The sequence below is a fragment of the Grammomys surdaster genome, unplaced genomic scaffold (assembly GCF_004785775.1).
Source record: "Grammomys surdaster isolate TR1022 unplaced genomic scaffold, NIH_TR_1.0 368, whole genome shotgun sequence".
In the NCBI taxonomy this organism is placed as follows: Eukaryota; Metazoa; Chordata; class Mammalia; order Rodentia; family Muridae; genus Grammomys; species Grammomys surdaster.
Genome location: NW_021604787.1, coordinates 34036 through 46673, shown reverse-complemented (window position 1 = coordinate 46673; position 12638 = coordinate 34036). Strand labels below are relative to the sequence as shown.

Genomic DNA, 12638 nt, shown 5'->3' with positions numbered 1-12638 from the left:
AGAGCCAGTTGTCTTATGTGTGTGTGCACGTGCGTTTTCTAGGTCAAAGGTTGTCACATTCTTACCCAATTGCCCTTTTTTCATTTATTGTTCTCTCTCTCTCTCTCTCTCTCTCTCTCTCTCTCTCTCTCTCTCCACACACACACACACAGAGTGGGGGGAGGGAGGGAAGGAGGGAGACAGAGAGATGTGAGTGTTCAGTCAGCCACAAAGGTCCCAGGAGGAATGTGACTGGTGATCCAGGAAGCTTAGGAAAGGTCCCCAGGCCCTCAGAGGCAGGGAAGATTCCCCTCTGTTCCTGGGGACATAAGGAAGGCTGTAAGGAGGCTCAGGTCCAGGGGTGACAGCATGGCCCACACTGTGTTCAATCCCTAGCTTTGTCCTTTTTGCGCTAAAGCAGTGTTTTCCTGTTCCTTGGGCCGTCTGAGAACTTTAATGGCTGTAGTTCACGTTGTTTACAGTTGCTAAACAGTCTTAATCCTGTGTTTGATCAAATTTATTGTTTACTCCAAGTTTCTCTGCCTCCAAGAAGCTTCTTGGCTTTTTGCCTGGCCTGTTTTGTGTGTGTGTGTGTGTGTGTGTGTGTGTGTGTGTGTGTGTGACAGAGCGTGTGGTCAGCCCCCTGGAAGAGCCAGTTCTTCCTTGAACTAGAACATAGTTCCTTGCCCCCTTTAAATGTTTTATTAATTGTGTATGTGTGTCTTTTTGCAAGTGTATGTGTAAGTTCATAGATTCTGCGGTACAAGACTAGAGGAAAACCTTTGTTTGTTTGTTTGTTTTTGTTTTTGTTTTCTTCTCTTGCTAGGGATAAAACTTGGGCTTGCAGGCAAACTTAGTCTCACAACACCCACCCCCATTGTCTACTTATGTCACCTAGGGTGGCACAGGGCTTGAGACGTCTCCCTCCCTCAGACTGGCCTTTGGTGGAGTAGAGTACGCAGTTCCCAGTTCAGCAACTCTGGGGAAAGTCATCTACAGCTCGCTCCTCGGAGGGGAGTAGGTGGTCTCAGGGTCCTTCACAGAGCTACAGTTTCCTATCGCAGTCTCCGTCCATTCTGCTACAATAAATCCCATAGATCAGGTAGTTTATAAACAATAAAAATGTATTGCTTCCAGTTCTAGGGGCTAAGCAGTCTATACCGAGACTATTCACAAAAGGCTCCTTCTCCTTGTCCCCAACCCCCAGGCCTGGTGTCAAGAAAGCTCCTCAGGCCCCTTTTATGAAAAGGGTCCTAATCTCATTCATAAGAGTGGGACCCTCATGACCTCATTACTCTCCAAAGGCCCTACTTCATGCCCCACTAGGGATTAATTCTAGCATATAGATTTTGAAGGTCAAAACCTTCATAGTGTAGTAATCAGCCATGTGACCATCTAACCGCCTACCAGCTGCCATCCTCAGAGTGAGGGATGATGTAGTCTGAATCACTGCTGTTAAGAAATCCTTGCATAGCCCTTTGATCTCAGCACTCAGGAGACAGAGGCAGGCAGATCTCTGTGAGTTCAAAGCCAGCCTAGTCTACAAAAGCCAGTTCCAGGACAACTAGAGCTGTTACACAGAAATCTTGTCTCAAAACACCTCCTTCCCCTCCAAGAAAAGACAGGGACTCAAGTAGCCCAGGCTGGCCAGGAGTTAAGGATAACCTTGAACTCTTGATTCCCCTGCCTCTGTCTCCTCAGGATTAGTGGCATGTGCCAGCAAGCCAGTCTTTATGCAGTGCTGTAGCTTGAACCCAGGGCATTGTCCGTGTCAGGCAAGCACTCTACAAACCAAGCTACATTCCCCGTGGGAAATCTTAGGAATCTTGGTTTTGTTTGTTTTTGCTCTCATTCTAAAAACGTCCAATAGTTGAAGCACCAGAAACCATATCCAGTTGAAGTTAGGTGGAGTCTGACCTGATTTTTTCTTGCTTGTCCTCTTTCAAGGAAGCTACCTTGATATCACTGGTATGTAAGAACTCTGAGTGGGACCTGCTGAGAGGCAGGAAGTGACCTCAACTGCCTTCCCCAGCCTGGTGTCAAGATGCTGAGCCTGAAGCTCCCCAGGCTGTTCCGAATAGACCAGGTGCCCCAGGTGAGTGCTATCACTTCATGGTTGAGTTCCAGGGTCTGCAGTGGGTCAGCCCCAGCAATATGGGCTTCAGGATGCTTTCACAGGCCCCTTCTCTTCAAGGCACCTCTCTGAACCTCCTGCAGAAACCAGCACCCCTTACCCCACCCATGTACCAGGCTGCCAAAGTGTAGTCCTTCAGTGGAATGCTGCATCAGGAAACAAAGTCACTAGAGAGAACAGATTTGGGATAGCCAGGGGAAGTGGTAACAGCTGCAGGATGGGGAAAGGCTGGCTAGGGGCCTCCTGTGGTGATCCAAAGTAGGCCAGGAAGCAGTCATTTTAGCAAGCCTCTGCACGCATGTTCTCTCTGTCCCTTACTCCTCACGCCTCTGTTTTATTTGAGACAATCTAGCCTCAAACACACAGTCCTCCTGCCTCAGCCTCCCACGTGCAGGGATTGCAGGCTATACCACCATACCCAGCTCTAGCCTCCACTCTTGCAGGAGGGCTAGGCCAGACCTAGGGTTGGGCAATGGAGAAGCGCTTGGTGAGTGGCTCTTGTCTCCTTTCCATAGAGCCTTCCTGACACACACAGCATGCACAGACACCCTGCCTCTATAAGCCCTAACCTTTTGGTTGTGTGCTGTGCCAAACTGGTGTACTTCTATCTTGCCTTGTAGAGAAAGCACAAGGCTGTACCCTTGTCTCTAGGTCCAGTTTCCCTCCTCCAGGACTGAGAGTCGATTGCTGTTTTGTGGTGGGATGTTTCCTGTAAAGATGAGAGCCCCTTTCTGCTCGGCTGATGGTCACACAGTGATGTCTTACAGTCTCAAACCAAGCTCAATATCACAAGTGGGACATTGAGTAGAGAGACCTGCCAGGCTCTGAGCTGAAGCTCTAGAGCCAGGTGATGCCAGGGAGATGTTACTGGGCAGAATCATGGGCAGCGCAGAGCTGTTGTGGGCAAGATGAGGAAAGCAGGAAGTTCTAAAGAAAGCCACCATCTATGGCCCTTTTAGCAGGGCCCTGCCTCTGGTGTCACAGGGCCGTCTGCTCCCCTCTCTGCCCACACATCAGTGGGTGTGACTAGTGGGAACACAGTGTGAGTCTTGGATTTATTCATTCATGACATTTTTATTGACTTCTTCCTGTGTGCAAGGCGTTTCTCTACAGGATTCAGAGAAGACATGTGGGCAATTCTGTCCTTACTAGGCTCCTCTGAAGCTCACAGTACTTCAAATACGCACGAGTACTTTGTAAAGCAGCTCAGAGGAGAGATGGGTCACTTCTGTCACAGGGGAGGAAAGGATCAGGGAAGAGACTGTTAAGATGAGTTTCAGAAGATGGGGGAATAACTGGTGCTCAGGGGCTTGCCGTAAAAACCTGTGGACCTGAGTTCAAATCTCAGAACTCAAGTAAGAAGCTGATGAGTGCTTGTAAAGCCAGCACTAGGATGACACAGGAATGGATCCCTGGGGATCACTGGCCAGTCACCCTAACCTTGTCTGCAAGCCCCAGGTCAAGGGACTCAGGAATCAAGATAGATGGCATTTGAGGAAGAACCCCAATGGCGATTGTCCTCTGGCTTCCACACACATGTACGTGCACACTTATGCATGCATACACACACACACACACACACACACACACACACACACACACACACACTAAATAGATGTAATCAAAATGGAAATGCCTCATAGAGAAGTTAGTTCAGTGGTGTCTTCACAGAGCCCTTTGTCTGCGGTCCCCCTGGTGATGCAGTCCAGGCCCACCACGTTTCTTATCCTTTGAGTCTCTTCTCTTCCTTCGCCTTTCAACCCTTCCTGTCGTTATGTTTTAACTGTGCCTTGTGTAAACAGCTCAGAGTTGGAGCTTTAGCTTGGCGCCTCGTGCCTTTTCCCTTCTCCATTTGCTCTGCTAATGTGTCTGGTGGGGTGCTGTAGAGAGCTCTGCGTTTGTCTCGGCTGTCCTGTGTTAATGTGTCTGTTCCCTCTGCTTCTACCTTCCATTCCCGTCATCTGGGATGAAGAGGCACATTCTCACTTTCTTTTACTCTTCTGCTTCTTGACATGTTCGGCATCTACTAGTTTAGAGATCACTTCAGCCCTTGTTTTTTGCTTTGTTTTGTTTTTGAGACAGGGTTTCTCTGTGTAGCCCTGGCTGTCCTAGAACTCGATTTGTAGACCAGGCTAGCTTTGAACTCAGAAATCTGCCTGCCTCTGGAGCGTTAGAATTTGAGGCATGCACCACCTCCACCTAGCTCATTTCAACTGTTTTACTATGAACAGCTAGCCGTACTAGGCACAAGAGAGGAGACAAGCAGAGGTTTAAAGCTACCTGGGATTGGCTGGGAATGTAGCTCAATCGATAAAAGTATTTATCTAAAATGCAAAATGTCCCAGGTTCAAGTCACAGTCGCTTGCCTGTAATCTCAGCACTCATGAACTAGAAGCAGGATGATCAGAAGTTCATGGCCATCTCTGGCTGTATGTATGCATAGTGGATCTGAGGTCAGACTGGGCTATGTGACACCCTGTCTCAGGCAAGTTAACCCAGATACCTTAGTGACTCTAAGTGTCAAAGACTGTTTTCACTTCAGATTACACAGCAGTCACTCCTAAGCTGCACCATCTGGAACAGGTGTCCTCCGAGGTCACCACAGAGGGGAAGAGAGAGGACAGCATCTTCAGTTGGATTTCTGAGATAGAAACTGGCATGCTGAGAGGTAGCAGGGGTTGGTTCTCGGGAACAGCACTGTGAGAAGGGAGGATGGCAGGATGTGGGAGGAGCCATGGCAGGGTGTGGGAGGAGCCACACAGAATGTGGGCGGAGCCTCTCCCCAGCACACAACGCCATCACATGCTCATCATTCAAGGGCTCTGCCATGGGCTTCGCCTTTCAGAACTTTCCTGAATGTAAAAAGTGAGTCAGGACCTTGAATCCTTGGTAGGTGGGGCTAGGTTGACGCCAAGAAGGGAACATGATGAAGGAAAGATTGTGCCCTTTGACCCAAAACAATTTCCCAAAAGACTGGAGCTGCCTGAGTTCTGTCCTGTGGAAATATAACCTGACAACCCGAGCTCAATACCCAGGATTCAAATGGTGGATAGCAAGCACCAGGTAACACAAGTTGCCCTCTGACCTCTACACAAGCACTGTCACACACACACACACACACACACAGAGAGAGAGAGAGAGAGAGAGAGAAACTAAAAAGACTTTTTGTTTTTTGTTTTTTCGAGACAGGGTTTCTCTCTGTAGTCCTGGCTGTCCTGGAACTCACCCTGTAGACCAGGCTGGCCTCGAACTCATAAATCTGCCTGCTTCTGCCTCCCAAGTGCTGGGATTAAAGGCGTGTGCCACCACCGCCCGGCAAACTTTATTTTTATTTTTATTTATCTATTTTTTTTTGGTTTTGGTTTTTCGAGACAGGGTTTCTCTGTCCTGGAACTCACTCTGTAGACCAGGCTGGCCTCGAAATCAGAAATCCGCCTGCCTCTGCCTCCCAAGTGCTGGGATTAAAGGCGTGCGCCACCACCGCCCGGCTAAAATGACTTTTTAAATGTGAATAAAAGTACACTGCAATTTCAAGTACACTGCAATTCCTTTGAATTGTCTTGGCCTAAAGGGAACATCCTGTAAATAGTCACCCAACTCTGATCAGACTTCAAACAAGTTTAAGCCATAGGAAACACACAGGGAGTTGGCTAGGGCTATTTCTGCCATGCATGACTTCTCTCGCCTGAAGACAGCCACTTTGAACAGTTGTACAAATGCATCTTGCCAGGAAATTTCTTCATAAACCAGATTAGCCTCAGACTCAAACTTAGGGTGAGCCTCCTGCTGCTGGATTGGGATTGCAATCATGCAGCACTGTGCCTAGCTGTGACTCCATTTCCACCCCCTCTCCCCCCAACCTTCCTAAAAATATATATTTTTTGAGATTTTGCATTTTGGGGGCCGAGTGCCCACAGAGGCCACTAGAGGGCATTGAGTCTCCCGGAACTAGGTTGTGAGTTACCATGTTGGGAACTGAACCTGGGTCAGCTGGAAGAACAAGTACCCTTAAACCCTGAGCCATTTCTACAACCCTTGTGACTCTATTTCTGACCCTGATCTTGCTGCTGCTCCTCCCTTGCAATGCTCTGTTCCTGAGTGTGCATGCTTGAGCTAAGATGGATATCCCTGAGGAAGACTTTGTGCCAAGCCTGGAGCTGTTCCTGTTTGTACTTATCCACTTGAGACATCTTGGTTCTCAGTATAGATTTTTGACCAAAAACCCATTTACAGAATCTCAGAAGGCTCTGAATTCTTGGGAGGTTTTGTTATTTGTTTGTTTTGAAATAGGATCATCTCTCTACATAGCCTCAGCTGTCCAGGAGCTCACTATGTAGACCTAACTGGCCTCAAACTCACAGAGATTCATCTGCCTCTACATTTCCAGTGTTGGGATTAAAAGTGTGAATTGCCACAACCAGCTGAGATTTTTTTATACCCAACTGAGTTTTTTTTATACCCAGCTGAGATTTTTTAAAATCTTCTTTGGTTTCCAGTAACTTTCTTTATTGCATTCTACCAACTGAGCTACATCCTTAGCCAAAAATATCTATTTTAAAAATTCTTTATAAAGTGAAATAGTTCAACCTTATTTAGAAGAGGGATTGAGATAGGCTCTTGCTCACCGGGCAGTGGTGGCTCACACCTTTAATCTCAGCACTTGGGAAGTAGAGGCAAGCAGATTTCTGAGTTGGAGGCCAGCCTGGTCTACAGAGTGAGTTCCAGGACAGCCAGGACTACAGAGAGAAACCCTGTCTCAAGAAAAAAAAGAAAAGAAAAAGAAAAAAAAAGATAGGCTCTTGCTATGTAGCTCATCATAGATACATGTAGATACATTTTTAAAAGTTTTGGCTAACAATATCCCATAACAAATACCAGTAGAGAACTCAAAACCATAATTAATATAATTTCCTGTAGTGGCATATTTTCCCTGCAAGTTGGGAGGAGCTACGGTGGGAGGAGCAAGGAGAGGAAGAGGAGGGGAGGAGGAGCTAGGCGAGAGAGGACAAGAGAGATGTAGGTGCCATGGATGGCAGGATGGTCTGGGCTCAGCCCAGCCTTGTGGAGACAGTGTGGAAGATTGGTGGGGCCATCTCCCACATTGACATGTCATAGGTGGCAGGGGCCGTGTCTCAGTAGTAAGAACACACTGCCGCTTCTCGTGACCTCAGGCCTAGCCTAGTTGGGAACATGGCGACTCCGTAACACGAAACAGATCGAGTGCTGCCGATTTTAAATATCTCCCTCAACAATTTCCTACCACAGACCAAACTGGAGATCTGTTTCATTGATTCCTTTTAATCATTGTGGAGTTTACCTAAATGAAATCCACGTGTTCTCTTTTCTTTGCCTTCTCACTGGGTGAAATGAAAGTAGTTTAAGGTCAAATTGGCTACATGTTTCAGGAAGTTATCTCATCCTAGAATCATTTAGAGAATGAGGTACACACTCATGAACTGTTCTTTAAAAAAGTATTCAGAGGCTGGAGAGATGGCTTAGTGTGTAAACACATTGGCTACTCCTGTAGAGAACTCAGGTTTGGTTTCCAGTTTGTTGTCTTGCAACTGTCTGTAATAGCAGTTCCAAGGGATCCAATGCCCTCTTCTGGCCGCCACAGGCACTGCATTCAAATGATGTACAGACATTACATGCAAAACACCCACACATAAAATAAAAATAAATCTGGCCCGGACAGTGGTGGCACATGCCTTTAGTCCCAACACTTGGGAGGTAGAGACAGGTGGATCTCTGAGTTTGAGGCCAGCCTGGTCTACAGTTCCAGGATAGCCAGGGCTACACACAGAAACCCTGTCTCAAGACAAAACAAATAAACACATAAGAATGTTACTACCGGGCGGTGGTGGCGCACGCCTTTAATCCCTGCACTTGGGAGGCAGAGACAGGCGGATTTCTGAGTTTGAGGCCAGCCTGGTCTACAGAGTGAGTTCCAGGACAGCCAGGGCTATACAGAGAAACCCTGTCTCGAAAAACCCCCCAAAAAAGAAAAAAAGAATGTTACTTAATTCAAACATACAAAAATGTGAAAAGCCAGCACAGAGAAAAGACAGAGACCAGGAGGTATCTAAGGAGAGGTTTGCAGGCAGAAAGGTCAGAGTGATGCAAGGTTGTTGGATTTCAAGATGGAGAGAGTGGTTCAGAAGCCAAGGAGTGGAAAGAGCAAGGAGCAGGTTCTCTGCATCGTCTTTACCTGGGATTCTGGCCCATCAACCCCTGGCACACTTGTAGTGCATAGGGCTGGAAGACAATAATTGCTGGTGTGTTGCCGTTTGTTTTGTTTCTAGGTATGGAACTTGGGGTCTTATGTGTGTGAGGTTAGATCCCTGGGCCTCTTTTACTTATGCCACCAAATCTATAAGAACTGGTTAAGGAAGTAGAAGGAAGCTAATAAAGGCCAGAATTTGACAAAAACCCCAAGTCAGGCAGGGTGCACATGTTTTGAGTTGCTACCTGGAGTTGGTTCTTCCAGATTTTGTTTTGTTTTGTTTTGTTTTGTTTTGTTTTGTTTGTTTTTTTGTTTTTTGAGACAGGTTTCTCTGTGTAGCCCTGGCTGTCCTGGAACTCACTCTGTAGACCAGGCTGGCCTCGAACTCAGAAATCTGCCTGCCTCTGCCTCCCAAGTGCTGGGATTAAAGGCGTGCACCACTGATGCTAGGCTTACGTAGTCTTTTCACTGCACCTGATGCGAACAGCTTAAAAGGAGGGAGGATTAAGTTCAGGATTTCTGAGATTTCAGTATGTGACAGCAGGGAGGGTGTGGCACAGCAGCCAGGAAGCAGAGAAAAGGGACACAGGAAGGGACCAAGACAAGGTAAAGTTCCCACAGCACACTTCCACTGATCAACTTCCTCTAACCAGGCCCCACTGGCTGCTTTTCAGCACCTCTAATAAAGTTCAGGCATACATCAAGTCAGAACCCTCACGATCCAGTCATTTCCCAAAGACCCATCTGTGGCAGGCAGCCACGCCCCCAGTACATGATCTCGTGGGGATATTTTAGAGTCAAACCATAACACCCTACCCTGTATCCATCTTGTCACTCTCACTTAAAGGGGCTGAGTTACATTGGACTCTGGGCATGGAGGTGGCAGCTGGGTTGCAAGAACAGAGGCATCAGCATCTGCCAGAAAGCTCGTTAGAAATGTGGCCACTCCTCTAGGCCTGCTGGGGCAGGCAGCCTTGTAATTCCAGCTCTCTAGAGGCAAAAGCAAGAGGTTCAGGAGTTCGAGGCCAGTTTCAACTACATGAGTTCAAATTCAGTCCAGGCTGCATAAAAGTGTCCCAGATAATAATACATAAATAAGCCAGGCAGTGGTGGCGCACGCCTTTAATCCCAGCACTTGGGAGGCAGAGGCAAGTGGATTTCTGAGATCGAGGCCAGCCTGGTCTATAGGGTGAGTTCCAGGACAGCCAGGGCTACACAGAAAAACCCTGTCTCAAAAAACCAAAATAATAGTAATACATAATTGCAGACTGTCATATAAGCCACCAAGTGCAGTGAGAGCCTTGGGTGAGCTGCCAAAGAGCAGGTTTAGGGATGATGCCCACAAACTGTGGAGGAAAGCCTGGGACTAAATCCTACTGGCTCTTTCCTCTCAGTTCTGGGTACCAGGTGAGAGCAGGCTGTTCCTCTGGGGCCTTCCTCTTATAGCCTCTTCATTGGGGTCCACACCTGGGAACTCTGTCAATCCAGAGTTCCTCTTCTGAGAGTCACCAGCCATATTGGATAACAACCCACTCTAATGGCTTAATTGTAAGTGTTATCCTCATGGGGAGACCCAGTTGCCAGGGCTGGGGTGTGGGGGTGGCTCAGCTAGAACCCTTGCCTAGAATGTATGAAGCCCTAGGTTTGATCTCCATCAGAGAATGGTGGTACACTGCTGTAATCTCAGTATTTAGGAAGCGGAGGCTGAGAAGTCCAAGGTCATCCTTGGGTCCATGGGGAGTTCGAGGCCAGCTTCAAATACAGTCTGTTGGGGGGTAGTAGTATTTTAATGTATAAATTTGAGGAGAGACACAATTCTGTTTCTCAGAGTAGGGCAGGAGTGTCCTGTCCCTCAGGGGAAGGGGTGACAGTTGTGCCTCTCAACAGTGCCCTGCTTAGTAGTGTGGGAGAGGGTGTGTCATGGCGGGAAGTGGAGACCTGAAGCTTGTAGATTTCACGCTGACTCCTGTGGCTGCTGGGAACACGGAAAGATGCCACCACCAGCAGCAGCACCCCACCACACACACACACACACACACACATACACACACACACCGCCATGAGGACAATCAAGGTCTCTTCTTTACAAGGAGGCTGTGAAGATTCTGTGGCATTTGAACCAGAAATAAAGAGTACATGCTAGAAGCCAGCTAGCTGCCTTCCCTTCTCTTTCCACCCTGCTCTTCTCTCTTCCCTTTTCTCACCATCAAAACCTGTTACTTACCACAGGCCAGAGACCCTCATTTATTTCCCCTTGGGTTGTTTGCACTTTAATAACTAGAAAAACCAAAGGGTGGGATTTTAGGCTTCAGCTGGCAGGTGCCCGGGGGTCTCGGGGAACCTTCTGTGGTGCTGAGCCTGCCGCAAGCACTAAAAAAGCTAACTGGCTGGCTTTGCCCTTCTGCTCGAGGTGCCCGGAGGTTCTCCTAATAAGCTGCATGCAACTCGGTTTCATTTTCCTCTAAATTGCCCAGCCTACTACTGTCAGATGCAAAGTGGAACCCTGAAAACTGTGTCTGCTGTGCAAATAAGCAGATGCCTGCTAACTCAGGGGGAGTTGGGGGGTGGAGGGAAGGGAGAGCATCGCTGAAAAAGAAGCCAGGCTTCTTCATCGCGAGGAGATGATTCTAATTTGCCGTTGGAGATCAAACTGAGCTGGGAATACAAAATTGTTTTCAAATGTTCTCTTTGCTCTTTTGATGTATGTAGCTTGTGTTCTGTGAAGATCGACTCCATGCGGAGTGCTTTGCTGAGACTGGGATGTCGTGGGGGAGGGAACTTAAGGCCTTCTTGTTCTCAAAGATGCTGGGAGCAGGAGCCCTCCTGAGTGCTAGTGATTCTGTCCAATAAACAGAGGTTTGGTCTGGGAAGGGCAGGAATGGATCCGTTGTGTTATCTCAAGTGAAAGTTATTTGTCTTGGGTCACAGAGAGCTGTTGTCTTTTTCTGTTCCCTACCCACCTCCATGGCCTCTCAGGAGCTACCTGAAACCCTGCCCCTACCACATACGTGATACTGGGCTTGCCATACATGTAAAGGTCAAAACAGCGGGACACATGGAAGCAGGTTCTTAATCAGTACCCAGACCTGGTTTCTGTGGCAAAGCCCTCTTCTCCCACCCTCAGGTCTGAGACCAGATCTTCCTCCTCTTCCTCCTCTTCCTCCTTCCCTCTTCCTCCTTCCCTCTTCCTTCTCTTCTTCCTTCTTCTCCTCTTCCTCTTCCTCCCCTTCTTCCTTTTTCGCTTCCTCCTTTTTCTCCTCCTTCTCATCCTCCTTTTAGCCGTGTAGCCCAGGCTGGCCTTGAATGCCATATGTAGCCAAGAATGGCTTTTAAATTCCTGACCCCCATGCTGCCACCTCCAATGCTGGGATTATTGGAACACACCACTCTGCCTGGTTTATACCAGACTGAGGCACAAGCCCAGTGCTTTGTGCTTGCTAAGCAGTCTTTCCACCAGCTGAGCTACTTCCCCAGCCCTGGGACCGGCTTCTCAAATGTGACTGACAGGAACACTCTCCCTGCTCCTCCCTTTAGGTTTCTGTCTGTCTGCACCTGTGCTGGCCAGAATGCCAGGGCCCACAGAGAGGAGCATACCTGGTGGTTGCATGCTCAATAACCTGGCCAGTTTGTGAGTGACCTTTTCTGGGCAGCCAGAAAGCCTAATCCTCGATTTCATTTGCCGCTCTCCCAGACAAGGCCAGTCCCTTGGGCTTGTTTTCAGCAATAATCTTGTCAAGTTGATTGAGCCAGGCTCCCCCCACCCCCCAGGGATCTCAGGGATTTTCCAACCGCTAGCCCTCAGTCTGCTCTGTGGTTCTAGACTCCCACTTGCTTATGCCACAGTGGTCCTGAATAAAGTCTTCCCTGCTGTGTGTTACCCCACAATTTAAAGCAAGGAGCTGCTTAGCTAATTCACACAAAGGAGCAAACAATTGATTATAAACACTCCTTTATGCAGTCTTTGCATTTTAGTAAGCAGCCAATATTTTAGGTCATTTGAAAATGTTTTAAGGGGCTGGAGAGATGGCTCAGTGGTTAAGAGCACTGATTGCTCTTCCAGAGGTCCTGAGTTCAAATCCCAGCAACCACATGGTGGCTCACAACCATCTGTAATGAGATTTGATGCCCTCTTCTGGTGTGTCTGAAGACAGCTACAGTGTATTCATAAATGAAATAAATCTTTAAAAAAAAATGTTTTAAAAGATTTACTTTATGTGTGTGGGCATTTTGCTTTGCTTGCATATATGTGATATACATGTATATGTATATGTATATGTATATGTATATGTATATGTATATGTA

The 12638-nt window shown here is 47.7% G+C and overlaps 1 protein-coding gene across 1 annotated transcript in view; it reads left to right on the top strand.

Annotated features, from left to right (window-relative positions):
* Positions 1 to 1920: 1920 nt before the first annotated feature.
* Paqr5 (progestin and adipoQ receptor family member 5) overlaps positions 1921 to 12638 on the top strand; it is a 34651-nt gene continuing 23933 nt past the window's right edge. The window contains exon 1 of the mRNA XM_028780311.1: positions 1921 to 2074. Within this exon, the coding sequence (XP_028636144.1) occupies positions 2024 to 2074 (51 nt within the window). The 5' untranslated portion in view covers positions 1921 to 2023. The remainder of the gene's footprint in view (positions 2075 to 12638) is intronic.